Source organism: Mesocricetus auratus, unplaced genomic scaffold, assembly GCF_017639785.1.
Source record: "Mesocricetus auratus isolate SY011 unplaced genomic scaffold, BCM_Maur_2.0 Super-Scaffold_100024, whole genome shotgun sequence".
Taxonomy (NCBI): Eukaryota; Metazoa; Chordata; class Mammalia; order Rodentia; family Cricetidae; genus Mesocricetus; species Mesocricetus auratus.
The window spans coordinates 21704825-21722327 of NW_024429205.1; the positions used below are offsets into that span (position 1 = coordinate 21704825).

General features: G+C 40.1%; 1 protein-coding gene across 4 annotated transcripts in view; it reads left to right on the forward strand.

Annotated features, from left to right (window-relative positions):
* Positions 1-1867: 1867 nt before the first annotated feature.
* The window catches only part of Spdya (speedy/RINGO cell cycle regulator family member A), a 32505-nt gene continuing 16869 nt past the window's right edge, over positions 1868-17503 (forward strand). For 2 of the 4 annotated variants that reach the window (XM_040730836.1, XM_040730837.1), the window contains exons 1-5: positions 1868-1955; positions 4229-4478; positions 5908-5966; positions 8173-8258; positions 13783-13954. In XM_040730836.1, the coding sequence (XP_040586770.1) occupies positions 4247-4478; positions 5908-5966; positions 8173-8258; positions 13783-13954 (549 nt within the window). In that variant the 5' untranslated portion in view covers positions 1868-1955; positions 4229-4246. Of the gene's footprint in view, positions 1956-2019; positions 2146-4228; positions 4479-5907; positions 5967-8172; positions 8259-13782; positions 13955-17503 lie in introns of those variants that run through there. The other 2 variants (XM_040730834.1, XM_040730835.1) reach the window with 2 other exon arrangements.

Sequence of the window (17503 nt, forward strand, 5' to 3'; positions counted from 1 at the left end):
TGAATAGTAAAGGCATAGTTCAGAGATTGGAGAACAGGATGGATAAGAAGAGGGAAAGGTGGTGTGTGTGTGTGTGTGTGTGTGTGTGTGTGTGTGTGCGCGCGCGCGCGCGCGCGCGCGCCAGGTGCCCACAGAGTCCAGCAGAGGGTGCTGGATTCCCTGGAACTGGAATTAAAGAGAGTTGTGAACTGCCATGTCAGAACTGGGAATTGAACCTGGATCCCCTGAAAGAGCAGTCAAATCCAGGTTTCAGATATGAGAGAGACAAGAAGGAAACAAAGAATGCTTTCTCAGAACATGTTCACCATATGAGGTTTGTCCCAGGATGACACAGTAGGTTTCACCCCACATTCATGTTTCCTTCAACATATTTATGCTGCTGGTTAAAAAAAATAAAAGTGCTGAGTTGAAATCAGAATTTAGAATACCTCACTCACGGTATACACAAAAATAGTTTAAGAAGTAAAAAGAATGTAGGAGTGGGCACATTCACCAAGGCCTCACTGGTTGTAACCTTTTAAACAAAATATTGGCATAAATACTTACTCAATACCTTTTTTTTTTTGACAAGTTGACCTTAATACGAAAATAAAATATAAATTTAGTAGGAACACTCAGACAAGGTGGCACAGAGGTGAAGTTAGTTGAGAGTTATTCTCTGCTGCATATGGATCGAATGGAGGCCGGCCTTGACTACACAACCCCCCCCAACACACACACACACACACACACACACACACAGTGTGACGTGTGTACTTCTCTATACCCCTCACGGAAAGGGCTCATTGTGTTCTAGTTATTTCTCGTCTGCCCACAACTGTTTTACAGCATACTGCTAGCAGTTCGTGTGCTGAATATTCAGTGCTCAGTGAACTACATTTTATGCTAATGGCTGGGGAATGAGTGATCATAAGAATCCCTAACACTTACGAAGAAAAGACACCAGAGAAGCATCTTCAGGGGAAGCCAGAGGAATGAAGCCTGGAGTGACCGCGGCCCTAAAGATTTCCTTGACACACTTAAGCACCCAAGGGCCGCGGATAAAAAAATATAAAGCCGGGCGGTGTTGGCGCACACCAATGAATCCCAGTACTCTGGAGGCAGAGGCAGAGTTCGAGGTCTGCCAGGACCTGCTCCAAAGTTCCACGGAGAAACACCCTCAAAAGCCTCCCTCCCCCGGGAAAACTTAGTTCTCAGAGTGACTTCTGGTGTGTTAAAGTGGAAGCTGCTGACCGAGAAACTAATTGCTGGGAAGTAGCGCAAACAGGCAAAGCTAGGATGCTCAGAAATGGTGTAAGACCATAAAAGCAGCGTCAGCCGTCTGATTGGTTTAAACGTGCTCCTTCCTTTCTGGACTATGCGGGTAATAAGACGTTAAAGACTAACAGCACGGAAACGGATTCTTCACGAGAGGGATGGGGCTGGCAAGGCCTCTCAAGGCACGGGAAGAAAAGGAGGAGGATTCAGTTGGGAGCAGGAGAACACGACCCTCTCCTCACTAAAAGCCGCGTGATTCACAGCCTTTGCGCCAGCCTAGGCGGCCTCCTCCTCCTCCTCCCCCTTTTCCACTCTTGTGCACACCCGGTCCTGGGCAGAGAGGCGGGGGTGGGGGAGGCGGCGGGCAGCCCCGGGCCTGCAGGGCGGCACCGTGTCCTCGTCCCGTCCGGGCCACCTCAACGGTTCCACACGGACGCGTTCGCGGGAAGGCGCGATCCCCCCCGGGGAGGTCCGTGGAGCTGGAGCGGAATAACGGCAGAAGACCGGGCGTCAGCGCGGGGGCGGAGCTCCAGCGCCGGCCCCGCCCCCCGGCGCTTCCCGCGCTCTGATTGGCTCGGGCGGGCAGCCGGCGGCTGGAAAGCGGGTGTTGCCTCCTGCGAGCGACCGGCGCGCAACCGCCTGAGGCAGCTGGCTGAAGCGGAGGCTGCGGGCCGCTCGCCCCTCGCCGGGCTGCGCAGGTACCTTGGCCCTCACCGGGCTGGCGGGCCTGGTGACACGTCCCGAGGGTCGGCCGCGCCTGTGCCCTCCGCACGCTCCCGCAGTCCTGCGTGAGGAGGCGAAGGCGCCTCAGCGCCTCCGCCCTCAGCGCCGCACCCCCGCGGTCTCGCGGCCTCGAGCGCCCCGCCAGCCCCAAGGGCCGCGACGCGGGTGGGCATCGCGAAGGCGGGGACAGGAGCTGGCGGCGCGGGGCGGGCGAGAGGAGGGAACCCCGGCGGGCTGCGGGAAGGGAGCCGCTGGAGGGGCCCGGCCTCCCGGCCGCTTTGTCCCGGGTCCCACGCCCCCACCCTGAGTCGCACCGGAGCATTAAATTCTGAACTGCCGTGTCTCATCGGACACCCTTAGCCCGTTTCTCCAAAAGTACCAAAAGTTCTCCCGTCTACCTGCCCCAGTCACCAGGGATTGGCTGTTCGATTTTCATTCAGAAAAACTATTTCTACTTCATTCTGTCGCCAGATGCCCTCTTTTCTACACCCAGAGAGAAATTGCTTCAGATACCTACAAAATTCAGGTGTATTTTAAAAAACAAACAAAACCCCAAACCTCACAAGCCCAGACATCGTCTTTATGAATGTTGCTATTATTTTTCCCGAATGATGGGTTGAATGCATGCAGGTGAATTGCAGAACTTTCCCTTGAGTGGTGCAAACCAATATCTATTTACCCCAGATAGGGAATGACACAAAATTAGGGGTTCCGCCCAAGTCCAGCGTGGTGAACCAGTGTTTATTGGGGTTACTTACAGAAGCATGGATGAATGAATACAGGCAGCACTCCTGAAGAGCCGGGTCACCCGAGCATGGATGACGGCTGAGAGCCTGGGTTATCTCAAGAGCAGTTCTTGTTAGCCCTTAATTGTTGAGCCATCTCTCCAGTCCCCTCTGCCTAGTTCTTTATAATCTAACCCTACACTGGTTAATACTGTAGCCACTAGCCACATGTGACCATAAACACTTGAATTTGGCTGGGTGCAACAGAAAACTTTTTTTACTTAGTTAATTTAAATATAAAACGGAAGAAGTGTAAAATATTATCTGATACACTACTTCATTTTTACAGGAATACATCTTGAACTATTTAGTAACTAGCATAAAACTGAGATATGTATAAAGTATCAAAATGTACCAGACTTGTCCGGTGGTGGTGGCGCACGCCTTTAATCCCAGCACTCAGGAGGCAGAGGCAGGCGGATCTCTGTGAGTTCGAGGCCGGGCTGGTCCGACAGCCTCCAAAACAACACAGAGAAACCCTGTCTTGTAAACCCTCCCCCAAAAAATGTACCAGACTTAAAAGATTTAGGATGTAAACTATTTTTTATTTTTATATTGATTAGATGTTAAAATATCATGTTTGATCTTTTGCATTGAATTTATTAAAATTAACTTTGTTTTCGGCACTGAGGATAGAGCTCTTGTGCATGCTAGGCAAGTAGTCTCCCCTCCTACTGAGCTATAGCCCAGCCCTCATGTTTTCTGTTTAAATATGGCTTAAAAACAGAAAACTATGTATGTAACTGTCAGGTTGGACAGTATTGGTAGTACCCAGCTACTCTGAGTGTAGCCTTACCTTCAGCATGGAAGTTTCTGAGAGGAGGGTGGAGAATCTGCACACAACTCGTTGAGTGCTAAGGGTCCTATGGCTGCTCGGGTCCCTATGAGTCATGGATTCAGAAGTTCTCAATAGGATCCTGCAGTTTGTCCAGCCTGGTCCACTTGGTGATTTCCAGCCCCCCCCCAGAACTACATAGTGAGACCCCTGTCTCAACAAAGTGAGATCCTTCAAAGCAAATGTGTCATTTATTTGTGTGAAATAATTGGTACATATTTTCACATAAAAGTAAATATATGTGAAAATCCTACACTGCATGTGTCATTTATTTTCTGAAACTGTTCAGAAAATACTAACAATGACTTATTGACTATGGAAACTTTGTGAACAAGGAAAACTTACCAGGAAAAAGGAACACCACAAAAGAGAAAGTAAACATTTCAGATTTGATTTTGAGTTCCAGAATAACCAAGGCAAAATGGAACAAGAGAGAGTATACTATTACCCAGAGGGGACATAGCATTTCTGAGCACTGTAAGAACAATTTCTAATACAACTCAGTGTTACAAATAACATTTTCATAGCAAGATCAACTTTTTATATGACTGCATCTGGTAGTATCCAGGTAGTTTTTATATAGAAATGGATGAATGTTATCAATAATTTTGTACTTTTATTTTTATAGGACTCTTGGGAAGCCAAAATGCGACATAATCAGATGTGTTGTGAGACACCACCTACTGTCACTGTTCATGTAAAATCAGGTTCAAATAGATCACATCAAACTAGAAAACCTATTAATCTGAAGCGTCCTATTCTTAAAGATAGTTGGCAAGCATCTGAAAAAAATGCACATAATAACAAATCTAAGCGGCCCAAAGGACCCTGTCTAATTATACAGCGTCAGGAAATGACTGCTTTCTTTAAATTATTTGGTAGGTGTAAGACATTTTAATAGTATAAAGTACTTAAGAATCAGAATGTAAATCTCTTTTGTCAGTGTTTTTACAATGTACTATTTATACCAGCCAAGAAAAGGAGCGTGCTTTTGCAGTCATAGTATAGGTGTTTCCTGATACCACAGTCTAATAGTTGTGGGTAACAGACCTTGTTTATAGAGGAAGGCTATGTTCATGCAAGCAGACTTGGTAAGATCATCAAACTAGAAGATGATATTCTTCACTGGTCATGAGATAACACCTGATTCTACCATTTTAGGTAACTTATGAAATAGAAACAGAAATAGAAATTCAAGTTATTCTTAGAATTTTCCAAATATCAATTCCATTCATGAAATTCATAACATACAAAATGAATAAAAAGAACTTTCTGTTTGTTACTAAAATGAAGAGGATTTTCCTAGGTTATATTCTGATAATTTTCAACATGTTTTGAGATATCCGTTTAATGCTTTCAAATCAAAACAAGTTTTTTTATTTACTTTTTGGATGTTGTTTTTTGTTATATTTTATTTTGAGATAGGGTCTTACCATGTAACTCTGGCTGCTGTGGAGTGGAACAGCCCAGTCTTGAACTCACAGGGATCTGCCTGCCTCTGCTTCCCAAGTGCAGGGATTAAAAGCATGTGCCACCACTCTGGGGTGGATATTATTCTTCAAGATTTTGTTGATCTTTTTATCCTAATACTCAGTTTTCTCACAATTAAATGTTAATTATAAATCCAAGCAAAACTTGACGTTACTCATATATACATATTTATGTTTTATTTGAATATACATAAACTAGAAAGTAGGGGGAAAGGATTCAAAATGAAAAATACACAATTGAATAATACCAAAAATGAAAAAGGAGAAAGTAATAGAAAAAGTAATACACTTAGAACAGTAGTAAGATATTATTTCTTAGAAGATGAATTACCTTGCATCAGATTCCATTTCTGCCTCTTAAAATTGACTCAGCAAACTGGGCAGTCGTGGCGCACTCCTTTAATCCCAGCACTTGGGAGGCAGAGATAGGCGGATCTCTGTGAGTTTGAGGCCAGCTTGGTCTCCAGACTGAGTTTCAGGACAGACTCCAAAACTACAGAGAAACCCTGTCTCAAAAAAAAAAAAAAAAAAAGACTCAGCAAAAGAAGAAAGAGGAGTTCACCCAACAGGTCTTTGGATACTCAGAAAATGAAGCATATTATTCATCTTTAAAGTTGAATATATACATGATAAAGAAATTCAGATTGGAAATGGATAGCCCTTGCAATAATAAGTATACTAAAAAAACTTGACAACTAAACCTTAGCAACCATTTTGTTTATTCCTAAATATCACTTTAAAATGTCATAATATAGAAACTATGTCTTCAGAAGAAAACATTTTAAAGAAGATAAGTCATAGTTATCTTTTGTTATAGATGACGATTTAATTCAAGATTTCCTGTGGATGGACTGCTGCTGTAAAATTGCAGACAAGGTAAACTGGAAATAGTATAATCATAAACCATCATTGTTATGTTACTAGACCATTAAAATTTTATGATACCCAATAAGAATTTTCACCTTCATTTGGTTAGAAAAACAGCTAGCCTACATTTTTCCTTCAGAGAATTCTTTTGTCATATTTAATATTTGTGTTTGTGTGTGTGTGTGTGTCACAACATGTATACCATAGCCAGTATGGAGGTCAGAAGACAATTTACAGAGTTGTTTCTCTCTTCCACCATGACAGCATGTGCCTTTACCCACCAAGCCCTCTCATTGGCCCCCAAAGCAGAATTCTTACACTTAATTTTTACCAAATCTATTTGGAATAAAGAATAGAGACTCAATATTTTGGTGGCAGGAGTAGGAGGTGGGGGTGGAGGGCAAGGATGCATTCTTACTCCAGCACAGCCTGGCTTCAAACTCATAAATTCACAGTCCCCTTACCTCAGCCTCCTAAGAGCTAGGAGTATAGACATATATCACTATGGTCAGCTAGGTTCAATACATTTTGGGTGGAATTACTACCCTTAGTTGGTATGGAGAAAAAGTTCTTGAGATTCATTCCATTAAAGTGGTCGCCTATAAGTTTCAATATTTTATAAGTAATTCAGACCAAAAATTCCAATTATCTTTTTAATCAATTTTATTACTGTAACTCAACAGGCATTAAATTACTATATATAATGTAATTTCTAATAGCATTAATAACCTCTTATTCCATGTTGGCTTCCTCACTGATGGATAACAACCATAGATGGACACTAGACAAATGAAAATCGAGGATTATTCTACAGAATAAATGGCTTGTGGGTGGGGCTGGGAAAACGGCTTAACAGTTAAAAGTACTTGGTGTTCTTCCAGAGGATCCAGCCTTTGGAGACTGATCTAGAAAAACTAAAACACAGCACACACAGCTTAAAGACAAAGACCTTCTGTGTGACTCTTAAAAGTACAGTCATCAGCCGGGCGGTGGTGGTGCACACCTTTAATCCCAGCACTCGGGAGGCAGAGGCAGGCGGATCTCTGTGAGTTTGAGGCCAGGCTGGACTGACAGCCTCCAAAACAATACAGAGAAACCCTGTCTCGTAAAACCAAAAAAAAAAAAAAAAGTACAGTCATCATCAACGGGACCATTATTGTTTCTTCTAACCCTTCTTCCCAGGGATGAAAAGTATTTTGAGGTAAATCTGAGGCATGCTAACATTTTATCACAAACATTTGATAATATGAGGCTGGCAGGATACATACATACTTGCTGCTAAAGGTGCCTGATGCTAAGCCTCATGATTGAGTTGGTCCCCAGGTTCACAAGGTGGAAGAGAGAATGGAATGGACTTTCATAATTTGTTCTCTGATCCCCACACCTGGGTAGTGGCCCAAAACACATGACACACACATACACATATATAAAAATAAGTACAAAATAGAATGTCTCCAAAAGTGAAATCTTGAAAACAGTTTTCAAATAAACAGTAATCAAAGGCCCAAATGCTGTTTTTTTTAGAGTTGTGGTCAACAGTACAGTTGAAGTGCCCTAATGCTAATGGACAGCAGGGGGCAGTGTTTGAAAAGTAACTAAGACTACTTAACATTATTTTGACGAAAATCCTTTACTTGGAAAGGAAAGGAACACTTGGAATCGTCTTCTTGTACAGTGCTTTTACTAGATAATGAATAAGTACAAGAGAAGATTCATATTTTAGCTTGTTTCAAATTTGAACCATTAGATCTTGGCACACGTTCTAATAGGAAAATTGTGTCTTTGTAATAATGCATTTAAAATGTGCTTTCTCAGTGAAAACTAAGCCTTGCTATTCTGATTTCTGGAGTTATTTAGAAGTCATTCTTAAATATTATTTTTTCAAAAACTTGATGAATCTAGGTGAAAGATGTTGTATTACTCATTGAACTATTTCAACTTCTCTATAAGTTTTAAATTTAAGTTAGAAAAAAATGAAGTTTTAATTTTAGAATGCATCAGCTATAATAATATTTAGAAATCCACCTAACTAAATATAATAAATGATCAGTAACTCTCACGCTATCCAAGTGAATTAATTACAGGAGACAAAAAATAAGTACTCAAATGACTGTATAAAGATTAATAATGCTTTAAAGTTTAAAGTCAACTATTTTATGGCACTTTTATTACTGAAAGCAAACAATTAATATTAATTTCTAACTTTTCCTTATAGTATCTTTTGGCTATGACCTTTGTTTATTTCAAGAGAGCTAAATTTACTATAAATGAGCATACCAGGATAAATTTCTTTATTGCTCTGTAAGTATACTTTCTACTAAATGAATTTTTTGGGTATTTACAACATATGTAATTTGTAATTTAAAGCAGAAACATTAAGATTTTATGGATATTGTTAATTGGCCATCTTGTGTATGAAAATTACATATATTTTAATTTAATAAGATAGTTTTATGTTCTTTTCCCTGGTCTTACATTATATACCAGAGATTTATCATTCAGTATCCCACTTCAGGTTGTATTTTACATTTTTCACAGTACTCTCCTATAAATTTCCCCAATTCTCTTTCTCTTCCTCCCTCACCCCCACTGGTTTGTTGCTGTTGTTGTTCTGTGGATTTTGGTTTGTTTGGTTGGTTTTGGTTTTTTGAGACAGAGTTTCTTTGTGTAACAGCCTGGAACTTGCTTTGTAGACCAGGCTGGCCTCAAACTCACAGAGATATACCAGCCTCTGCCTCCCAAAGGCTGAGATTAAAGGGTTTCACTACTACCGCCCATCTCAAACACTGGTTTTTTTGAGACAGGATCTCTTTTGTAGGGAGAGATCTTACTAGGCATCTGTGGTACTGACCACACCTGTTTGGGCATGACCACTGGTGGGTACATGGGGTAGGATATAAACCTGAGGAGAGGCTGGCCACGCTCTCTCGGGGTTCTGGTCGGGTCTTGAAGAGCACTGACCCTGGGACATCTGTTTCTCCTGTAAGTGATTTTCTCTTCAATAAAATTAACTTACTTCATCCCAGTTCCGAGTACCTTAATTTGTACTGCTACATTTACACTCTTTATGTAGCCCTGGCTGTCATGGAACTCACTATATGTAGTCCAGGCTGGCTTTGAAATCACTGAGATCTAGCTGCCTCTGCCTCCTGCGTGCTGGGATTAAAGATGTGTGCCACCACACCCAACTATTTATATTTTTTAAAAGACAGAATATTATCTTTTAAACTGTTTTGAATATATTCTTTTTCTTTCTTTCTTTCTTTCTTTTTTTTTTTTTTTTGGTTTTGAGTTTTTGAGACAGGGTTTCTTTGTACAACGGCCCTTGCTGTCTGGAACTCACTCTGTAGACCAGGCTGGCCTTGAACTCACAGGGATCCACCTGCCTCTGTCGCCCAAGTGCTGGTAAAGGTGTGCACCACCACTACCAGGTTTGGATATGTTATTTGTAGGCCTGTATTTAAAAGGTAGGAACTATTCATGTTTAATACTTTTGTGTTCTCTGATGGCCTCATCAAACACTGAATATTGTTTATTCTCCAGATTTTCTGTTGATATCACATTAGTTAATGATAGCTTTGTTACCTGTTGTTTTAATGATGTGGTTTTCCAATTTATAGGTAATAATTTAGTTTGGAAAAATATAAGACTCAGTGGTAAAATACTTGCCTGGTAGGCACAAAACCCTGGCATCAGTCCTCAGCACTGCTTTGCAGTAAGGGGGAAAGGTTAAATTTAAGAATACATTTTGGTTCCAGGACATCCAGGACTGTTACACAGAGAGAACCCTGTCTCAAAACAAACAAATAAAAAAGAATACATTTTGGAAGCTGTGTTTGAGGAAGCAGAGTGTTTCCCTGGTATACATGAAGCATTAGCAACCCTTTCCCCCTCCAAAGAAATACAAATAATACGTTTTTTTCTACCCTACAAGTGGATACAACAATGCAGCTAGAATGTATGTACATAATTTTAAGTGTTAAACTAGAACTGTATACAATACAGTGCAGTATTGGGGGCTGGAGAGATTCATTCAGTGGTTTAAGATAACTGCTCTTCTAGAGGACTAGGGTTTAGTTGCCAGCACAAACACCTGTAACTCCAGTTCCAGGGAATCTGATGCCCTCTTCTGGCCTCTGGGCAGTAGCCACACACATGGCTCACAGGCAGGCAAAACACTATTACACATTTTTAAAAAGAAGAAATTGGAGTATCACAATAGCTGTCAGCACTGAGGAATAAGTTTTTACTCAAAGTCTACTTAGAATTAGGGTTTTTAAAGAAATCCGATCAAGGGAGCCTTTACTATGCATTAATTAGACATTTTTCCAGAACATAGGAAAAATGAGCTGAATTTAACATTTGGTGATGATTGCTAACCTGGAAGAATTTAATAGTAATAGCTAATACTGAGTATTATGTGTCAATCGCCACATCTCATACATACATATGTATATACATACATACAAACATACATACATAAGTATATTCATACATAGTTTTCTTATGAAATGGTTTCTTTTTGTTGGTTTGTTTGTTTTTCTTTTTGCAGACAAGATTTCCCTGTGTATCCTAGAGCTCACTTTGTAGATCAGGCTGCCCTCTAATTCATAGAGATCTACCTGCCTCTGCCTCCTGAGTGCTGGAATTAAATGAAGTGCATTTCTTATTCCTGATTTACAGACATGGAAACAGAATTTAGAAATTAAAGCACTTTGCAAGATCACAGAAGTTGATCCACCATGGAGGGCCTCACCCTCCCTGGGGATTGGAGTGGAGATTGGGTGGGGGGACTGGAGAGCCTGGTGAGGAGGGCGGGGGAGGAGGGAGAGGGAGGGGAGCTGGGATTGACATGTGTAACAAGTTGTTTCTAACCTAAATTTTTAAAAAAGGAAGAGGAAAAAAAAAGAAAACTTTTTTAAAAATCACAGAAGTTAGTAAGGAGGCCAATGTGGTAGTTCACACCTATACTCCCAACATTTAGGAAGCTAAGGCAGGAAGATTGTGAGTTTGAGGGCAGCCTGGGCTAAAACAGAAAAAAAAGGAGCAGAGTTGCTGAGGTGCAAATTCGTGTATGACATTTCCAAGAGCCAGATTCAGCCTTCATACTACTAAATGTCATTTACATGTTTCAGTATCATATTTTCATTCAATATACATATTCTGTAATTTTCTTCACTTGACAGTTAAACCAAAAAGGGCTTTAGTGCCAATCCAGGTAGAAGCCTGAAACTGAATTTGTTTCGTTTTGTGGCTATAGCCACTAAAGTACTATTTAGTTTCTACTGGGTAGTAATCTTTAAGACTGCACTGCAGATTGTATTATATATGTTTTTTGAGACAGGGTTTCTCTGTATTGTTTTGGAGGTTGTCCTGGAACTCTCTCTGTAGACCAGACTGGCTTCAAACTCACAGAGATCTGCCTGCCTCTGCCTCCGGAGTGCTGGGATTAAAGGCGTGTGCCAGCAACACCTGACTTTAGCTATTTTAAAGCTCCTATTTTCTATGTAGTCATGTAATGTTTCCTTACAATATTCTCACAACACCCTGAATTTAATTTTCTTTTCTTATTTTTTAAAATCTTCAGAAACAAGGCATTTGTAGTCTAGACTGGCCCCAAACTCCCTATGTGATCTTGAACTGATCCTCCTCCCTGCCTTTACCTTTCAAATGCTGAGATTACAGGTTCTGGGAACTGAAGCCAGGTCCTCTGGAAGAGCCTCTCCAGGTCCTAAACTGTTGTCTTTATATTCTATCTATGATGATTTAGGATTTGCTTCTGCTCATGGTGTCTTGTTTTCTTGTGTGTTTTGTAATGTTTTGTTGTTAAAGTCACTTATGGAGTCTGCATTGTTTCTGATTGGAAATCTGCCCCATCCTTAACTTTATTCCTGTATTAATTTCTTTCCTCCTCCGCCTCCTCCTCCTCCTCCTCCTCCTTCTTCTCTGTCTCTCTGTGTGTGTCTCTCTCTCTTCTTTCTTCCTCCCCCACTCTCTCTGTGTCTCTCTTTTTTGGAACAGGGTCTCATGTAGTCCAGGCTGGACTCAAAGTTACTATGTAGCTGAGGATAGCTTTGAATTTCTGATTCTTCTGTCTCAACCTTTCAAGTACTAGGATTACAGATATGTGCCAACACACTACACTAGCTTTTTAAGATTTTATCATTGCTGTTGAACAATTTGGTTAAGATGTACCAGGGTATAATTTTCTTGTGAATTCTTGTTTCTTATTCACTTAACTTCTTTGTAGATTTGTAGGTTTTTTGTTTGTTTGGGGGGTTTTGTTTGTTTTGTTTTGATTTGGAGGTTTTGGTGGTGGTGGTGGTTTGCGTGGGGTGGCTGCTGTTTTTTTCTTTTTCAAGATAGGTTTTGTGTGTGTGTGTGTGTGTGTGTGTGTGTGTGTGTGTGTGTGTGTGTGTGTGTGTGTGTAGCCCTAGCTGTCCTGGGATTTGCTTTGTAGACTAGTCTGGCCTTGCACTTACAGATCTCTGCCTGTCTCTGCCTTCTAAGTGCTGGGATTAAAGGCATGTTATCATCATCTGGCTGTAGATTTATAGGCTTTGTCAAATTTTTATAAAGGGCCTCCTGTAGTCCAGGTTGGACTCAAACTTTCTATGTAGTTAAGGATGTCCTTGAACTTCTAATCTTGACTCTACCTCCCAACAGCTGTTGTTATAGGTGTATGCCACATACTTATGCAGTGCTGGGACCAAGCTCAGGGCCCCCGGCATACTGTGTAAGCATGGTAACAGCTATATTACATCCCTTGTCCCTTTTTCTTCAAACTCTGGAAAAATTCATCTATTTCATCAATATTTTTTGGTTCCTGCCACTTTTCAGATTCCAAGTTTACTTTGAATTCACTTCCTGAAGTTATCACACATTTAATAAAGTTCTATTTCTGATTTTTAATTTTTGTCTTTATATTTGGGTAGATTCTATTACTGTGCTTTCAATTGACAGATGTCTTCTCCAGTATTCAATCTTCCATTAATCTAGTTCAGTGTTTTTCATCCTACACATTGTAGTTTTCATCTCTGGAAGCATAGTTTCAATGTATCTCCTTGTATCTACTTTTTGAGCATATAGAATGGTTATAGCTGTTTTGATGTTTTTGCATTTTTTGTTTGTTTTTTGTTTTGTTTTTAGAGACAGGGTTTCTCCTTATAGCTTTGGAGCCTGTCCTGGAACTTGCTCTATAGACCAGGTTGACCTCACACTCACAGAGATCCACCTGCCTCTACCTCCTGAGTGCTAGGATTAAAGGCATGCACCACTACTGCCCAACTCATATATCAGTTTTGGGCTGGTTTTGATTGGTCAGTTATTCTTTTATCATGGTTTTGTTTTTTTTGCTTCGTTGTATGCCTGGTTTCCCTCCCCTCAGGTATTTGGCAAACAACTGACTTCTAAATGTGTCTGAAGGAGCTGTCTGAAGATAGACCAAAGAAAGACAGAAGGAGTGACTCACAGTCGTTCATTTAGAACAATAAGCACAGGTGTCCTCAGCCAGGCAAACAGCCACAGTCCCTGGAGTAGTGAGCAGACACTCTAAAAGTCTTGTCTTGGTTGGCTGATTAGCTCCACACCGAACACGCCACAGATTACGTAAGAAATCAGAAAAGCCTCAGGTAACTTACTGCATCCCAGAACAAAGGTCAGCATTTATAGGAGTACAGAAACACGGCATACCATTTCATTATGTATTTTAGATATGAATATCCTTTATGTGTTGATAAGTCATTTGTTTTGCTTTGTTTCTTTTGTTATCTGTTGTTCTTGTCCTTACCCATTTCTTTCTTGGGTTGTTGATCCTCTTTGATAGGTACCTGGCTAATACAGTTGAAGAAGATGAAGAAGAAGCCAAGTATGAAATTTTTCCATGGGCTTTAGGGAAAAACTGGAGAAAATTGTTTCCTAATTTCTTAAAGTTAAGGGACCAACTCTGGGACAGAATTGACTATAGGGCCATTGTGAGCAGGCGGTGCTGTGAAGAGGTAAGGATTTAAAAACACTTTTTACTTAGAATCTTTGTCTACCTAATTTTCCTTGGTTTATTTATTTAATTTTTTACTTCGTTTTGTTTTGCTCCCTTATTTGGAGATTCCCAAAAGTAGCCTGACTTAGAATTCACAGTCTTATTTTATGCTCTTCTGTTTTAGGATACAAGTATATCACGCCACTGTCATGCCCACTTTGCTTTTTAATGCTCTTTTTCTGTCTGTCTCTCTCTCTTTGTACATGTATAAAGATCATTAGCCTCAGTCACTATGTGAGTACAACTTGTATATTCTGTTTCTGTTTGAATTTTATCAGAATTATTAAAAATTGTACTTTCCATTTTTCAGAGCAGGCTACTTCTGTACTATGCTTATTGCAGGGTTTCCCTCCTGTCTGAAAGATCGCCAGTATGCTAATAAAGGGCTTGTGGACATACTAAAGCATCTTATTTAATATTAACAAACTAGGAAACTAGACTGAAGGAGAATTTCCACTAAAGCATATGAATTTTCAAGTTTCTAACATTGAGGCCAACAGCATAGTATATAATTTAAATACATGTAAGATCCATACCTCTTTTCACAAACAATACATTTCTCATTTAAAATTTTTTAATTTCATTTAAAACAGGGTCTTTCTCTATAGCCCTAGGTGTTCTAGAACTCTCTATGTAGACTAGGCTAGCTCACAGACATCACTCTGCCTTTGTCTCCCAGGAGATGAGACTAAAGGTATATATCACCGTGCTCAGCACATTGTTTTAATATTTTATTTTTGGGGTTTTTCTGGGTATTTCAAGACAGGATTTCTCTGTATTGCTTTGGAGCCTGTCCTGGAACTTGCTCAGTAGACCAGGCTGGCTTCAAACTCCACATTGTTTTCTCAGTGTTATATTTTATTAAGATAAATTGTTCTATTTATAAATAAGGTATTTTGTTGATTTGATTTTGGTTTTGTTGAGACAGAGTTTCTCTGTGTAACAGTGCTAACTGTCCTGGAACTCAATTTGTAGTTCTGGGATTAAAGGCATACACCACCACTGCCCAGCCATGGTACATATATGCAAGGATTTAAAAATAACGGAAGATAGAAAGTAACATAAAGATTATATAGCTAGCTAAGACTCTACAAAGTTAAATTCAATGAGAAAGATTGCATACAGGAGGCCTCTAAAATGAGTTGAACACTGTAATTTTTCCAAGTATATACTACTCTGCTTCTATCTGTTCTCTTCCATTCGCTTTGAAACTGTTCTATAAAGCCTTTCCTCTATTGTTCAATAGAACTTTATCAAAGCCTCATGATAACTTTATGTTGCCAAAAGCACAGTTCAGGTTTTAGTCCTCAATTTAGCTGTAGTATTTGTCACATTTACTTTTCTGGTAACACTATCTTCATGTGGTTTTCTGAATATCAAAGTTGATAGTTTTTCCTCTTTTTTTTTTTTTTTTTGTTTGGTTTTGGTTTTTTGAGACAGGGTTTCTCTGTATTGCTTTGGAGTCTGGCCTGGAACTCGCTCTGAAGACCAGGTTTTTTTCAGTTTCCTTTCATCTCATCAGCGTATTAAGGTGCCCCAGAGCTCAGACCTGGGACCTGTTAGTAAATTATCTTGTTCATTCTTAAGACACTAACTTAGAGGGACTAGAGAGATGGCTAAGCAGTTAGAACCACTTCCTAGTCATCCAGAAAACCAGAGTTCACTTCCTGGCACCCACACCTGGCAGCTCACGACCACCTGCAACTCCTAACTCCTAGGGATCTGGCACACTCTTCTGGTGCTTCTAAGTATGGGCATGTGCAGATTCACATAAAAAATAAAATATTTCCTAAAAGACTTTAACATAAAGATCTAAAGGTTATATATGTAATGACTTCCCACTATTCTATTTTCTCTATGGATTCTAGCTGCCATATAAACTCAGTGGTAATTTAGAAAGTTCATCTGCATCTTAGCTTGGGAATTAAGAAGCATAATTATTCTTTCCATGTCTCAGATTAAAAAATGGGGTTAAATTATGACTTGTCTTTCTGTTACTACTGTTAAAGAACATATGCTCCCCTTTTAGATAATATTGAGTTTTGTAATTTGTCTCTTTTCTCCCACCCCCCTTTCTTGTTCCTTCCTTTTTTTTTTTTGGGATAGGGTCTCTCTACATAGCCCTGGCCATCCTGGAACTTACTACATAGACCAGGCTGGCCTTGACCTCACAGAGATCTGCCTGCCTTTGCCTCCTGACTGCTGGGATTAAAAGTGTGCACCATCATACCAAGACCTTTTTTCTTTCTAAAACCACATTTGCAAAGCTATTATCTATAACCATATTAACTGAATTGCATTTTATAGCCCTGTCTGCTTTTTCTCACTCTAGTTCAATTTCACCTTTGGAACCAATCTAGTGGATTCTTTTTTGTTTTGTTTTTTAATTTTTAAGACTTATTTTATGCATATGGGTATTTTATCTGCATGTGCGTATGTGCACAACATGTGTGCCTGGTGCCCATACCAGAAGAGTGTAAAGGGAAGCCTTCCCATCAGCCTGTTCCAAAGCCGCATCAGTCCCAAATAACATACAGGAGACTATATTAATTATGAAGCTGTTGGCCTTGCTTGTTTCTTATTGGCTAGCTCTAACTTAAGTATTTATCCCATTATTGTTAATCTAAGTACTTCTCTTACCGGAGAATAGTTCCAAACTTCTTATCCCTATTGCGGCTACATCTTGACTCCCTGTGTTTCTCCTTCCCAGAGTACTCCTGGACTCCTAGTCCCACCTATCTTGCTTCCCTATTGACCAACAGTGCTTTATTGACATATACACAGGACTTCCCTCATCATCTCCTCTTTTCTGTCTAAACAAAAAGAAAGGTCAATTTATATATAACAGAACAGCTATCATGCAAGAACACACTTACAACATTTTGTCTACCAACATTTAGCAAGATTTAAAGAAAATATCATCTATCCCATCCTTGTGAGTCCAAAGTCCTATATGTAGCTTATCTTTTATCATAACTAAGGAAAACTATAATTATAACTATTTGCCTTCAACTCTATCAAAGACCACAGAAGGATAATATATAAACACTAGGATTGACAGACACATCTTACTGCCTGGGCAGTCACCAACAGCTTTATAATTAATACAGCGTCTTGTATGTTATTTGGGAACTACAACACGGCAGAGCCCAGGAGACTGGTGGGGGATAAACCAAAACGTCAGACAAGGAAAAGCCTTCTCTTTACATAATGGTGTCAGAAGTGGGATCATGAATTTCCACGTAGTATGACAAAAGCTTTAAAGGAATTTTAAAAACAAAAGAACGGAGAAAAGCGTGGTTTTTTGGTAGCAGCATTTTCTCAGGTGGGCTCTGTTTTGCTAGCGACAAGCAGAGTCATGCAGCTTGCTTAAGGGAGTCTTCCTGACTCAGCATTAAAAAAAAAAAAAACCAACAAGTTTCTTTTAAGAGGCTCTGCTAACAATTAAAAGGTGTGTATGTACAAATGGAAATGGTAGTGACCACATCTCTGAGCCGGCAGCTTTTGC